The sequence below is a fragment of the Capricornis sumatraensis genome, chromosome 8, assembly GCF_032405125.1.
Source record: "Capricornis sumatraensis isolate serow.1 chromosome 8, serow.2, whole genome shotgun sequence".
Taxonomy (NCBI): Eukaryota; Metazoa; Chordata; class Mammalia; order Artiodactyla; family Bovidae; genus Capricornis; species Capricornis sumatraensis.
Genome location: NC_091076.1, coordinates 93289442 through 93304517, shown reverse-complemented (window position 1 = coordinate 93304517; position 15076 = coordinate 93289442). Strand labels below are relative to the sequence as shown.

The following is a 15076-nucleotide window of genomic DNA, read 5'->3' as shown; positions in this document are numbered from 1 at the left end:
ACAAAAAAAAAATCAGAAAACTGTGCACCAAGTAACAAGCAAGGTTAAGCACTGAGGGACACCTGCACTCAGATCCTCAGGACAGACAAACAAAGCCCCAGAAGACTAGGCCCAATATAAGCATACTGACGTGTTTGGGGGGAGGGGAGAAGCTGGCCTTTCCAGGTTTCTGGAGGATCCACCAGCTGTGAACAGGCCCTTCCAATGCTCACCTCTTGCTGGCAGGTGAGATCATCACCTCTGCTTGAGCTGATCATGCTCTTTTCACTATTATCCGGGCTCTCTGTGGAGGGGAAAGGATCCACTATGATGCTGCACCAGACCCGAGGCCCGAACTGCTGGCCTTTGTGAGAAAGACGCCAATGGGAAGTGTATGTCCCCTCCAAGGTTGGGGCAATGAACTCCACAGACACAACTCCCACATGGCCAGCCTTTAAGCAGGGAACCAAAACATCTTTCTTTTCGGTAGAAGCCAAAGTCAGGTTTCCCCACATGAACTTGAGCTGAAAAGAATAGTAACAGGAGAAAGAAAGTTTGTCAGTTAAACACTCTGCCATCTCAACCACTTCACATTCACATTTTTTGGGGAAAACTACCTTTGTGTCTGTGCTCCACTTGACATTTCCTGTATTTTTCATCCTCCAGTGTTTCATAAATTTGGTTCCTGGCTGGAGGTGAGTCCCATCAGGCAAATTCTCATCCACAAATGCTGCACTGAGCATTGGCATAACTGGGGCACAAGGTTGCAGAGGGAGCCTGAATAGAAATTCAGGTATTTAATTACTTATGTTGGGTGTGATGTATTCTGAATATATAATATGTGGTTCAATATGCAGACCGTGACCCTGGAGGGCATACTAGTGCATCTGCTTTATAATGGGAATTCCCTTACAGTCCAGTGGTTAGAATTTGTTGCTTTCTCTGCTGAGGGCCTGGGTTGGATCCCTGGTCTGGGAACTAAGACCCCGCAAGCTTCATGTGGTGCAGCAAAAAAACCCTCCAACAACAACGAGAACAAACTATAAACATTTTTTAAGAAAACAAGCTGACCTAAGGAATTCCCTGGCAGTCTAGTGGTTAGGATTCCATGCTTCCACTGCAGGGAGTACGGGTCTGATCACTGATCAGTGGACTATGATCCTACCTGCCATATGGCACAGTGAAAGAACAAAACAAGGGGACCTGACTCCTAAGTTAAAAAGCTATGGTGAGGATAACTGAAAGGGTCCATAAATAACACAACTAGAGAGTTGGGCTCTTAAAACATTTGTTCCTTCTGCTTCAAATCCAGACTGCCTCCAGTGAAGAGAGATTACACCAGTTTCTGAACCTTACTGGTTTCTGTTTTTCTGAAGGCAACAAAGGAAGTGTCAAAGATAACTAGCAAACCACCCTTTAAGAACACAAAGATCAGAAAATGGGAAGTTTTAAAGGTTTGAGTTTTAGGAGTTAGCAATAATAAATAAGACAGAAGTTGGCTTAAGTTCCAGTTTTAGATGGCTGGACCTAAAGCTCTGGCTCCTGCCCTGGCCCTGGGCTTACATCAGGGTGTTTGACTGCATCACGCTCTCAGGTCGGCCCAAAGGAGATTTGGGGCTCTGCAGCCCATGAAGCGAATTCCATAGATGAATCTTCCTGTGGAGTTTAAGCTGCTTTTTAAGTTCCTTGACCTCTGCTTTACGCTGTTTCTTCTCAGCCCGCAACCTTTGCTTTTCTGCTTTAAGAAAGTTCTTATCAACTTGCTTCTGGAGCCTGTGAGATTAAAAAAAAAAGTCTTAAAATACAAATCTCACAAATAAACCTTGAAGCTATTCTGAGCCACCTGTGGCCTTCATCAGCATCTGCTTCTAGTTCAGTTTCTTAATTTCTTTCTGCAGTTCTGGTTTATCTCATTAGCTTGATAATTATCCCTGTCACCGCACATCAACTGGAAAGGAGCTGGAACTAAGGAGACTCTTCGGTCTTTTTTCGGCTGTGCCACACGGCTTGTGGGAGCTCAGTTCCTCAACCAGGGATCAAACCTGTGTTCCCGGCAATGGATGCGAAGAGTCCTAAACCACTGGATGGACCACAAGGGAAGTCCAGGAGACTATTTAGTTTTGTGATCCCACTCTGTCACCAAAACCAAGAAGCCAACCAGAGAACAAACACCCCATATATATATGGTTTTACCTGGCCTGTTCCAGAGCAGCAGGAAGACGAGGAGTAGAGAACCTCGAGTGAGAAAATGGTTCAGAGGAACCCACAACAGGTCTCCGCAACTTCAGCAGGACATGATTGGAGTCATGGGCATACGGCCCCGATTCACAATCTTCGCAGATATTGTAGGATGAGCAGAGGCTGTGAGGAAAGGAATGGCACAGTAGGAAGGACCTGAGGTCAGGAGATATGGACCCAGACTTCCATATATTTGCTCTATCACCACTGAGGTGGGAACCTGAGCATGCCACCCACACATGCCATGTCTCAATCCTCATGAATCAATGAAGATAGTGACACTTCACCTATATCTACTTCAAAGGACAATCTATGGGAGGAAAGATATGAAAGCATTTGGAATAGGGAGACAACCCTTGGGGATCCAATTTTGTTTTGGGGAACTTAATCTTGTCTGGCTCTCTCAATTCAAATGTATATCTGAACACAGCAATCTAATTACTCACTCTTCAGTTATTTTCTCTTGTGGATGAAGAGTAGCTTGTTTTCAATACAGAGCTGCTCTGTCTGATGCTCAGAGTAAGTACACCCTTTACCCCCCCAGAACATTAGAACCTCCCACTCTAAGGGGTGTTCATTCCCAAGCTATTGCTTTACCTGCACTGGTAGCGCACACCCACGATACTCCTTTGGCAGCTGCTACAAGCAATATGCCAGCTGAACTGGTTTTCTGGCAAAAACAGTGTTTCCTCTGAAACAGGCATTGAAACTTCTGAGGGACATGAACCTAAGGATGGATGCTGGAGGACAAGCTTCTCGTGTAATTTCTGTTCAAGCTTTTCAACCGTTTCTTTAACCACTTGCTCTCTGAACTAGAATACAGAAGAGGCGGGGGGAAGGAGGGGTGGAATTCTCTCAGTTCCAAGACTGGAAAAAGGCACGAAAATATAAAATAAACCTGAAACCTCACCATCTCTGGTATAAGAACACAATAATCAGATAATAGATACAGAATGAATGGACAGAAACATAGGAAAAAAAAAAAGTCTAATCCTTCCACAGCTGAAGCAGCTTCAAAGCACATATCAAGAAGCCCTTTGATGAGTAAATTTCTAACACTTCCTTCTCAAGGACAGAAATTTGTCTCTTTCCCTTACATACTTAAACTAACCCCTTTTCTAGTACATCACTGCAAAAGCCAGGAACTTTCTTGACTGGAACTGCTGTAGTTTGGAAATTATTAGCTACCATTCTTTGTTCACCTGTACCAGAGGCAGTAGCCCTCTGGAGCTAGCTTTCTATTTCGTCAACAATCCATCTGTGCCAACAGTGCTGCTAAACCCAAGCTGGAAAGAACACTCACTGTCTCTAGGTAGCTTGTGAACCAGTCAGGGGGCTTGTCTTGAGGCTGGTCTGGATTACGTCGAGCAGGTGGAAGCTGCTGCAAGTAAACACAAATCCAAGATACTTTTTTTCTTCTGTTTAAAGTAACTGTCCTATAATGTATTATTTTGAGGTTTCTTTTGTCAAATAATATTAATGTATAGTTTTTAAAAATGAGCATGAAAAAGTATAAGAAAAATGTCACCCTATTCATGGTCCTCTCCAGAAGTAACCACTGTTACCAGTTCAAAAAGTCAGACAGAGACAGTCTCAATTAACTCCCAAACCTCTGAAGAACAGCTCAAATCTTAGACCAGACAATGAAACACAGATCAGAAAAATCATAGAGATAGGTCATTCCCTTCATACCTGTGTTGCAGGATCCTCTGGGGTCTTCATGTCTGACCCCAAGACTCTCACCAGTGAAGAATAATGTGCAAGGGGCTTCTTTCCTGTCCTAGCAACTGGTCGTTTTTCTGTTCCAATGGGGGGTGGGGCTTCTTCGACAACACAATACCCTTCATGGACCTGCATCTGCAGTTGGTTTCCCTGCTTAACTGCCATCTGAGAGCATAAGTTATGAAATAAAAACAATATTATGTGATTCTTTTCCTAAATAAAAATTCAAAGCCACAAAAACAGAAAAGGTATGGGAACATTTGCTGGAAAATATCATGATTTATGCTTCTTTGTATATCTGTAATATATTTTTAATATTCTTTTATCTTAGAGAGAGGTAGACTGCTGATTTCTAAGACTATACCTATTCCTCAAAATGACTTCTTTCTTTTTTGGGGGTGGGGGGAGCATTTTTTCAAACGTTTTTATTATGAAACATTTCAAACATACACAAAAGTAGAAAGAGTAGTGTGATAAATCCCCAAGGATTCATGCTTTTTAAAATTAGGTCAAATGACAAATATGCTAATGCTCAGCCTGCTATTTCTTTGCCAAGGATGTTAACTAGGAATGGTTTCGTTAAAAACAAAGTTTTTAGTGTAGCTCTTCATTAGGTGAGATGTTTTCATTAATTGGGTTGATTTTTAAAAATTTACGTGTAATTGACATAACATTAGTTTCAGGTGGACAACATAATGATTTGACATTGGTATACATTGTGAAATGATCACCACCTTTGTCCAGTTACCATCTGTTAACTGGTTTATAATGGAGAACTCCATTTACGGATTCTAGTCTCAACTTAACAAAAGTCAATTCTAAGACTCAGAAAAGTTAAACTTATGTCCCATAGGTAAGTCTTTACCTTCCCACTAAGAATAGTATTTTGGGAAACATGCTTAAGTGGTCACCTCTTTTTGAAGAGAATCTTCTCAAACACTCTATTTTTAAAAACTCTACTTCAAAGAGCATTTGAGGTTTCAAGAAGGTACTCCAGCATCCAAGGAGAGATTAATGGTCAAGTCTGTGGGGTTCTAGCTCCTCCCACTTGTTACCCAGTGACAAGAACTCTTCTTTATCTGTTTTCACACATTAGACTTCTGAAGATTCCACTTAGAAACAGCACTCTGTGGCCAAAACATCTGAAAGCTCTTATCTTAGGTGAGGGATCAGCAAAATTCCTTTTTTTCTTTAACTAAAGTATAGTGGATTTACAATGACTCAGGGCAGGTGTAGAGCAAAGTGATTGCAATTCATATACACACACACTTTTTCAAGTTTCTTGTCCATAATAGGTTATTACAAGACACTGAATATAGTTCCCCATGCTATACAGGAGGTTCTTGTTGTTCAACAAACTTTCTTAAAGGGCCATATAAGAAGTATTTTAGGCTTGTAGGCCATTCAATTTCTGCTACAACTACTCAACTCCGCCATTGTGGCACAAAGGTAGCCAGAGACAAAACATGATGAACAGGTATGACTGTGTTCTAATAAAGCTTTAAACATGTGGCCAGGGTAAGGTCAGCAGCAAGGTGGTGAACAAGGAGTTTTGGGACATATGACAAATGAATTTTACCGGTCGGATTCAGAAATAAGAACCTGAAATAGAAAACGTGGTGGCCTAACCACCAATCATCTATAGACCTCTGTGGGTAAAATTCACAAGGAAAGTTCCCTTCCTAGCAAGGGAAAGCTTTACATTTTGAAGAAAACTAAAAAGTCAGGAACATACTAAGAAATTGCTATGGCAGAAGATGAAGGCTTAAACCTCACAGGAATCTCAATTCACAGATTTATATCCTGATCATTTGAAATATCTCTAATTAGCTAAAGAGGAAAGATTCAGGAAGCAACCTAGAAAAGTTACCAGTCCTTGTCAGAACTAGAAGTTGACCATCCTTTGTCAGAAGGATGAGTGGATCAACATTTGCTAGAACAATGTAGTACTGATCAGGCTTTGTCTGAAGAACTCTGAGCTTTGAGCAGTCTCAGCCAGAAGAACAACGCAGCATAAGAGTAAACTCTCCTGCTATTCCAAAGAAAAATATTAATTAAAAGAAAACATACCAAAAAACACAGGAAGAGGGACTTCCCTGTGCAATGAATAAGAATCCATCTGCCAATGCACAGGGCACGTGGTTAAATCCCTGGTCCAGGAAGATCCCACATGCCATGGGGCAACTAAGCCTGTGTGCCACAACTACCGCGCCCACATGCCTAGAGCTTCTGCACGGCAACAAGAGAAGCCACTGTAATGAGAAGCCTGTGCAACCAAGAGTAGCCTCCTGGAAACAGAGACAGCCCCCCATGAAGCAACAAAACCCCAGTGCAACCAAAAAATAATTATTTAAAAAATAATTTTAAAGCACAGGAAGAATGTGAACAAGTACAAGATAACTGTGCTATTGAAGAACAAGAATTAGGAGGAAAGAAGAGAGAAGCAGCTCTAAAGCTTTACTAAAAAGGCCAGTATCATCTTTTTTTTTTGGCTACACCATGCAGCTTAGAGGATCTTAGTTCCCTAACCAGATAACCTGTGCCCTCCATGGTGAAAGCTCAGAGTCCTAACAACTGGACCACTCGGGAATTTCCACCAGCACTTTCTGGTGGAAAGGATTAAGGTATCTGTTGGCTATTGAGTTCAGCTATGTACTACCCCTCCTAACACTGAACTAAATTTGTCAACAGAAACTGGATTGCTAAGCTATACTGAAAACATTCAAATAGTTTTTGTAAAAAGAAATTACATCTAAATACATGATTCCTTTTCTTCCTTTCGCTTTTTATTTTTGTCCAAGCTGCAGGGCATGTGGGATCTTAGTTCCTCATTCAGGGATTGAACGTGAGCCCCTCCTCTCAGAAGCGTGACGGCTTAACCACTGGACCTTCAGAAAGTCCCTCCTTTTTTTTTTTAATTTTTATTTTTTATTTTTTCTATATTAAAACATTTACTTCTGATAAATACATCCTCCTTTCTTTTTTTAACTGAGGTATGGTTGATTTATAATACTATATGCTTTCAGGCATATGACCTAGTAATTCATAATTTTTAAAGATCATATTCCATTTATAGTTATGATAAAATATGGCTAAATTCTCCATTCCTTGTAGCTTATTTTATATATAATAGTTTGCATCTCTAAATCCTCTACCCCTTTCTTGTCCTTCCCTACTGGTAACCATTAGTTTGTTTTCTGTATTGGTGAGTTTGTTTCTTTTTTGTTATATTCACATTTTACTTTTTAGATTCCACATATATGACAATATACTGTATTTGCCTTTCTCTTCCTGATCTATTTCACTATGCTACATTCATATTGTTGTAAATGGCAAAACTTCATTCTTTTTTATGGCTGACTAGTATTCCTGGACTTCGCTGGTGGCTCAGTGATATCCACCTGCCAATGCAGGAAATGTTCATTTGATCCCTGGGTCAGGAAGATCCCTTGGAGGAAATGGCAACCCACTCCAGTATTCTTGCCTGGGAAATCTAATGGACAGAGGAGCCTGAAAGGTTACAATCCATGGGGTTGCAAGAGAGTCAGACATGACTTAGTAACTAAACAACAACTAACTGTTGGTATGTGTACATATCTTTATCCATTCATCTGTTGATGGACATTTAGGTTGCTTCCCTATCTAGACTACTATAAATAATGCTGCTGTGAACATTGTGTGCATACATCTTTTCAAATTAGTATCTTCATTTCCTTTGTATATATACTCAGGAGTAAAACTGCTGGGTCATACAGTAGTTGTATTTTTAGTTTCTTGAGGAACATCCAGACTGTTTTTCATAGTGGCCACATCAAATTTACATACCCACCAATAGTGTACAAGTGTTTTCTTTTCTCCACAGCCCTGCCATCATTTGTTATTTGTGACCCTCCTGATGATAGCCATTCTGACAGGCGTGAGGTGATCTGTTTCTTATTTATTTACCTCTGAAGGAAGGCTGGCCTGGAGAACTGAAAGAACCTTTTAGTTGAGTGACAGGTATAATACTTTTATCATTTAAATTCAGATGAAATACAATGTTCAGAAAAAATTTTAAATAATATATATATACTTAGAAAACCAGAGAAGGCAATGGCAACCCTACTCTTCCCTGGAAAATCCCATGGATGGAGGAGCCTGGTGGGCAGCAGTCCATGGGGTTGCACCGAGTCGGAAACGACTGAAACGACTTAGCAGCAGCAGCAGCAGCATACTTATAAAAGGCAGAGGAACCAGAGATCAAATTGCCAACATCCACTGGATCATCGAGAAAGCAAGCGAGTTCCAGAAAAACCTCTACTTCTGCTTTACTGACTACACCCAACCTTTGACTGTGTGGATCGCAACAAACTGTGGAAAATCCTTAAAGAGATGGGAATAGCAGATCACCTTACCTGCCTCCTAAGAAATCTTTATGGAAGTCAAGAAACAACAGTTAGAACAGGATATGGAACAACAGAGAAATTGGGAAAGGAGTACGTCTACGTGACGTACACTGTCACCCTGCTTCTTTAACTTATATGCAGGGTATATCATGTGAAATGCTGGCCTGAATGAAGCATAAGCTGGAATCATGATTGCCAGGAGAAGTATCAATAACCTCAGATATGCAGATGACACCACCCTTACGGCAGAAAGTGAAGTGAAAGAGGAGAGTGAAAAAGTTGGCTTAAAAGTCAACATTCAGAAAGCTAAGATTCATGGCAAACAGATGGGGAAACAATGGAAACTGTAAGAGACTTTATTTTTGGGGGCTCCAAAATCACTGCAGATGGTGACCACAGCCATGAAATAGATGCTTGATCCTTGGAAGAAAAGCTATGACAAACCTAGACAGCATATTAAAAAGCAGAGACATTACTTTGCTGACAAAGGTCCATCTAGTCAATGGTTTTTCCAGTAGTCATGTATAGATTTGAGAGTTGGATCATAATGAAAGCTGACCACCGAAGAATTGATGCTTTTGAACTGTGGTATTGGAGAAGACTCTTGAGAGTCCCTTGGACTGCACGGAAATCCAACCAATCCATCCTAAAGAAAATCAGTCCAGAATATTCATTGGAAGGACTGATGCTGAAGCTGAAACTCCAATACTTTGGCCACCTGATGCGGAGAACTGACTCACTGGAGAAGACCCCAATGCTGCAAAAGATTAAGGCAGAAGGAGAAGAGACGATAGAGGATGAAATGGTTGGATGGCATCACCAACTCTATGGACATGAGTTTGAGTAAGCTCCCGGAGTTGGTGATGGACAGGGAAGCCTGGAGTGCTGCAGTCCACAGGGTCACAAAGCGTTGGACATGACTGAGCTACTGAACTGATGCACACATACACACACACAGACACAACCAACTTATTAGGTATAGTTTGTCAACTCCTATTCTAGGCCAGAAACCTAGAAGCTTTTTCTAAAATACTTGGTAGAGTCTGTGAAAAAAATTGCTCAGGAAACAACTATAATGAAACTGTGTCAAAATATAAATGTGGGATTTTAACTATTATATAATAATTATGTAAAAACTATGCATATAAAAGAAGTCTTGCTTCCTAGGGCAAGACAGGCTTATATAAACTCTAGACTCCTGACATCCAAGATTTCTGAATGAATGGGTAAAATAGTGAATGTGGGAAAGGTAGAGGAATTCTGAAGTTTTAAAAAGACTTTTTTAGTGAAACTACTGTAGCTTCTGAGAATTGGGAAACCAAAAAGCTGGAAGAGTTGAAGAACAGTAAAGGAGTGTTAGGGAACATCATGTGAAAACAGCTTAAAAGCAAAGAGCAAACAGGAAGATTGCATGAAAACTGGGGCAGAGAGAAATTACAAAGCATGAAAAATTCTTAACACAGATGGGTATTTCAACTATGAGAAACCAGGAGAGGACTTAGATATCTAAAACCAAGAGACACACCAAGGGGAAGAAGGTCCCAGCATCGGTGGACTGAAATTTAAAACAAAAACAAAAACAAAAACAAAAAAACACCAAGAGACTGGCTGGGAAATACAGATTTCTCAGTTAAAAAAAAAAAAAAAGAAGGGAGGTGGGGCAGAAGGCGTCTCACTGAGCCTCTGTCCCTGGTGATATTGGAGCGTTTATGACGGGACGTGGCCAAACTTCAGTCATGTCCCCGAAGCTGTGGTTTCCTCCCCTCCAGAAACGATGGTTCAGTTGTGAGGCAGTCCTCTAGTAAGACATTGAAAAGTTCTTGGATTTGGTTTAATAAAAATTAAAGGATCTGAGTTGACATAAAAAAAAAAAGAAAAAATTGGCTAAATTTTGAAACAAGTGGCACCCAGAACAGCAGATTTGACCATCAACTGGAAAGGGTAAATCCAGCTCCTGATTTAAAAAAAAAATCTTGCCTTTCCCTTCTTCTCTCCCTAGACCAAAAGTGATTATGGAAAATGACTTAATCTGGATTAGAAGTTCACAAAGGATAGTCAATGAAAGGTCAGCTTAGCACACCTTAAATAAGTGACCTTGAGGAACGCTCTAATTGATCACTGATAAACAAGAGGATATTTGTAACTGCATGGTTACACCTTTCACATTGTAGTGTAATATTCTACAGGGAACAAAGTGAAGGAAGGAGATGAAAAGTGTGAACCAGAAAGCATCAATCCAGAGTTTTTTGAATTCTGAAATGCCAGGATGGCGGCTTCACGATCAGCAATGAGATAGATGCCATGATCATCAGAAACAATCTTTACATTAGGATGTACCTTTTGTTGCGTGGTATGCCAAACTCAACCCAGTCTCCCTAAAAATGGGTTTTGCTGTGTTTACAGTCATTAGTTTCTCCCCATGGCCAATGGAATTCAGGGTCAAGTTTTAGTCCATATATATTTTTTGAATTATTTGAAAATAAGATGAAATAATCATTACCTTAAGTGCTTCTTCATATTCTCCTAAAAGGACAAAAATACATACTATGATTTTTTTTTTTTAACCAGCCCAAAAGATTCAATTAAACACAGTAAATTCTTACTTTTAAAAATTCTTAGCTTACAAAAAAAAATTTTTTTTAGCTTACAACTGTTATACACAAACAGCTGTTACCTTTTAGCTGACAAACTCCCTTCTCATGATGTCATAAATAGAAGCTCCTTCCAGATTAGTTCTCCCACTTAAATCCTTCTCTCTTTGCTACCGGAGCCTTCCAATTAAAAAAACTCAATCCAGTTCCCTTACACTAGGCTTAACGAAGCTCAAGACTCAACAAAGTTCAAAGATAATGTTAATACTATCATTTCAGCCAGTTAAAAATATAACATTGTTCCTATGGAAAATGCACCCATGTTCTGAAAACAACCATCTTATTTATACATGGACTTTAACATGTACACCAAGTCAAGGAAAAAAGCAATACCAGGATAACAAGTTAAATGTGTTGAACTGCGAAGTGTATTTTCAAAAGATTAGCATCTTAAATATAACAGAACGTCTCATTAAAGAGGTCCTTTGGGTCCAATCAAGGTACCAACCTACACACAAAAACTGCTAAGAAATAAAGATTTGCCATGAATCTAATGCCCATGGGTAAATGAGTGCATTTATCCCAAATTCTACTCTATTACTGCAACAAGATTTGAGTGTAAATGGAAAGACCAATGCCCATGACCAGATTAAGATTTTAAATAAAGCTTAATAGGTTTTCTTAGGGACTCACCTTGACTGTTGATGGATACCTGTAAGGAAAAAATCAACAGTGAATTATAAGCCCCTCATCAACTGAGCAATTCAGCATATCCAGCCTCACAGGACAGATGCAAAATCTCAGGTTAGCGGTTCCACTTTTCCAGGACCTGAACTAACTGTGAATAATTAATTTTATTGCTTATAACTATTACATCTACCTTTATTTCAGGTCCACTGAGAAGCAGCATGGTATAGCGGCTAGGAGCCTGGGCTCTGGAGCCAGAAAGTATGAAGTATGTGTCAGAGGGTATGAGTGGTACCCTACTCTACTAACTTCCCAGCTTTTGCTCTTTTAGGCAAGGTTACTGAAACTCTCTGTGCCTGTTTCCTCATGAATAAAACAGAAATGGTGATAATAGTATATACACACATAGTACTATTGTTAGTGTGACACGTTATAACCACTCAATGAGGGTTTGCCATTATTTTTTATTATTATAGACTGAATAGCAGCTTGTGATATAGTTGAACATCAGATCACTATGTAGTTTTAAAAGTTATCTCTCAGATTTTCTTCTTCAATGCTGCTTTCCTATTTCTCAACTCCATTTCAGATGCCACAAGTTGGCTTAGAACATGCAATTATCAAATATATTTAAACTCCTACACAAATGAGATAAACAGTATTCTGATATTTTTGAACACATACCCCTCTTGAGAAATAAGATCCTTATTATGGATACCTGGGCATGGGTACTAGAATATACTTTACCTCTTCATTTTCCTCATCCAAATATTTTATTTGAATAGTGTTCAGATCAAACGAAACTTTTACCTGCAAATAAAATGTGCACACTATACGATCAAGTTATCAAAAAGGCAGGTTGCAACAGAACCCTAGAAATCATAATATAAAGGATGGTCAGGGACTGCCCAGGTGGGCCAGTGGCTAAGATTCCACGCTCCCAATGTAGGGGACCTGGGTTCGATCCCTGGTCAAGGAACTAGATCCCACATGCTGCAACGAAGAGTACATACAGGGCTGTTAACACTGATTATTCCTAAAGAGGTTGAAATAGTGGGTGAAGGGTGAGGGGAGTGGAGGGATATTAATCTTTTCATTATATATATCTGGATTGTTTCATTTCTTATAACAGGCACATATTATACAAAGTAATTTAAAATTTACCATAAAGAAAAAAGGCAAGCTGTCAGCTCATTTAACTAATAGGAAAAGAAAGATAGCTGTTTTTGATTTTCAGATCATTTGACAAACAAGATCCAACTTTCTGGATAACTATCTGTCTAGGCAGTATAAATAAATATAAAGAAATCTTTCCTGGAAGACAGAGGACTAGATCAGATCATCTTTTGAGGTCTCTCCACCACAGTCTTACCATAACGCATAACCTGGTAAAAGTAGGTTTCTAACCAGAGTTTCATTAGACAAACAGTTACACAGGAAGTAAAACATTCACTATCACAAATCAAACAAAAACAGAACAAAGGGCAAACCTAGAGGAGGAAAGGCACCAATAACAACAAACGGAACAGAATGAGCTGCTGTGTGAACATCTGTGGCAGTTTTCCTGCTCAACTCTGAGACACTCATCCTCTTGACCTACCAATAAAAGCAACTGATCAGATCTTGAGAAACACAAATTGTATATTTGGTGGTTCAAAACCCACAGTAACCTATCTGCTCTCAATCAAGAGAACATTAACCTGAGGCCTGGTTAGGGTGGGGCCCACACCAATTCATTCCTTAGGCTGTATCTACAAGGAAAGAATTTCTAAGTCCTATTTCACTTAAAGAAAGTTTTACCTTTCCTTTCTAAACTCTTCAAGACGAATTTGTTTCCTCTACCAGGTACATATATATGAACCCTTGACAAAAATTATTTTCCAAAAAGTTCAGAAATGGTAAATATGACAGACTTTACAGCTAAGAAGCATGGCTAAAAATAACTACTTTAGGGGAAAACATCCCTGCTTAAAGGATGAAGAAACAAAACAAAATAACACTCACCATAGCTTCCACATCAGCCCAAGTTGTATTTTCTGGGTCAGAAACTAGAAAGCTTTGAGTTTCATTTTTAAAAGTCACATTTAGTGTAACCTGTGGTTCCATGTTGTGCGGCTAGAGAAGACAGGATGGGTGAGGGAGAGAACACACGTTAGACAGGGTTCTGTAAATGCATAAACATTCAATCAGCTAATGTCTGTGAGGGGCTAGGCTAGGAGGATACAGCAGTGGATGAGAAGATAATGTCCCTGCTCTTCTGCCATTTACAGTCTAGTAGGTGCTCCCTGGTGGCTCAGACGGTAAAGCGTCTGCCTACAATGGGAGAGACCCGGGTCTGATTCCTGGGTTGGGAAGATCCCCTGGAGAAGGAAATGGCAATCCACTCCAGCACTCTTGCCTGGAAAATCCCATGGACAGAGGAGCCTGATAGGCTACCGTCCATGGGGTCGCAAAGAGTCGGACATGACTGAGCGACTTCACTTTCACTTTTCACTTTCAGGTGGTTTAAAACAAATCTCACTGCCATATGTTTGCAAAGAGAATGTAAATTTTGGTCACAGTCATAGAAATCATCTAACATTTGTAAAATCCTTTGGATTTTATGAACTTTATGATGACTGCTTAATTAAACAGATATCTGCTGTTACATATCTACTAGCAGGATACCAAGATGAGTTAAGAGTAGGACTCTACCCTTGGGGAATTTATATTACTAAAGCTTGAAGATGTTCTAATACATTTTTCTTGGAAAAGATGCCTTTTCCTAAACTGAGCAACCTAGGGTTTCTATGAGATCTATTTTAACAATTTACAGGCTGAAACACTAGCCAAGAAACTACACAGGTGTACCAGTCAACACCCTTTACTCAGGGTTTGTTTTTTTTTTTTGGCAGTCTACTTTTTTCTTTTATGGAGAATTTCAAACATACATAAAAGTGGAGAATAGTGATGATCTAACTATAATGATCAACTCAAAGTTACCCTCATTTCAGCTATACTCTTCCATACCCCTAATATGGATTGACTATGGTCAACTAATGTTTAAAATCTATTATGGGAAAATTTAAACCTTTACAAAAGAAGAGAGATTAATATACAATGAACACTGAAAGACCCATCAACTGTCTTCATAATTACCATCAACTCAGGACTAATCTTGTTATAGCAATGCCCTTTCCCTACCGGATTATTATTGTTTTTAAACACATCATGCCACATGCAGGATCTTAGTTCCCCAACCAGGGATCAGACCTCTGTCCCCTGCATTTGGAGCATGGAGTCTTAACCACTGGACTGCCAGGGAAGTCCTTATACTGGATTATTTGACAGCCATCATTTTATCCATAAAATAATTGAGGGTTTTACCTCTCAAAGAAATTTTACTTACAAATTGTTAGATTGTTTTTTATGACTTTACAAAAAGTTTAAATCTAAATGTAAGTTGTAATGTAAAAGAACAGCCTTTTCATGTTT

General features: G+C 39.5%; 1 protein-coding gene across 7 annotated transcripts in view; it reads right to left on the bottom strand.

Annotated features, from left to right (window-relative positions):
* NBR1 (NBR1 autophagy cargo receptor) overlaps positions 1–15076 on the bottom strand; it is a 28360-nt gene that overhangs the window by 11475 nt on the left and 1809 nt on the right. For 4 of the 7 annotated variants that reach the window (XM_068975972.1, XM_068975974.1, XM_068975975.1 and 1 more), the window contains exons 2-12: positions 13607–13717; positions 12350–12412; positions 11609–11627; positions 10825–10847; positions 3910–4104; positions 3521–3598; positions 2815–3029; positions 2173–2340; positions 1543–1752; positions 597–756; positions 213–503 (exon numbers count right to left, since the gene is read on the bottom strand). In XM_068975972.1, coding sequence (XP_068832073.1) covers positions 213–503; positions 597–756; positions 1543–1752; positions 2173–2340; positions 2815–3029; positions 3521–3598; positions 3910–4104; positions 10825–10847; positions 11609–11627; positions 12350–12412; positions 13607–13708 — 1524 coding nt within the window. In that variant the 5' untranslated portion in view covers positions 13709–13717. The remainder of the gene's footprint in view (positions 1–212; positions 504–596; positions 757–1542; positions 1753–2172; positions 2341–2814; positions 3030–3520; positions 3599–3909; positions 4105–10824; positions 10848–11608; positions 11628–12349; positions 12413–13606; positions 13718–15076) is intronic. The other 3 variants (XM_068975973.1, XM_068975976.1, XM_068975977.1) reach the window with 2 other exon arrangements.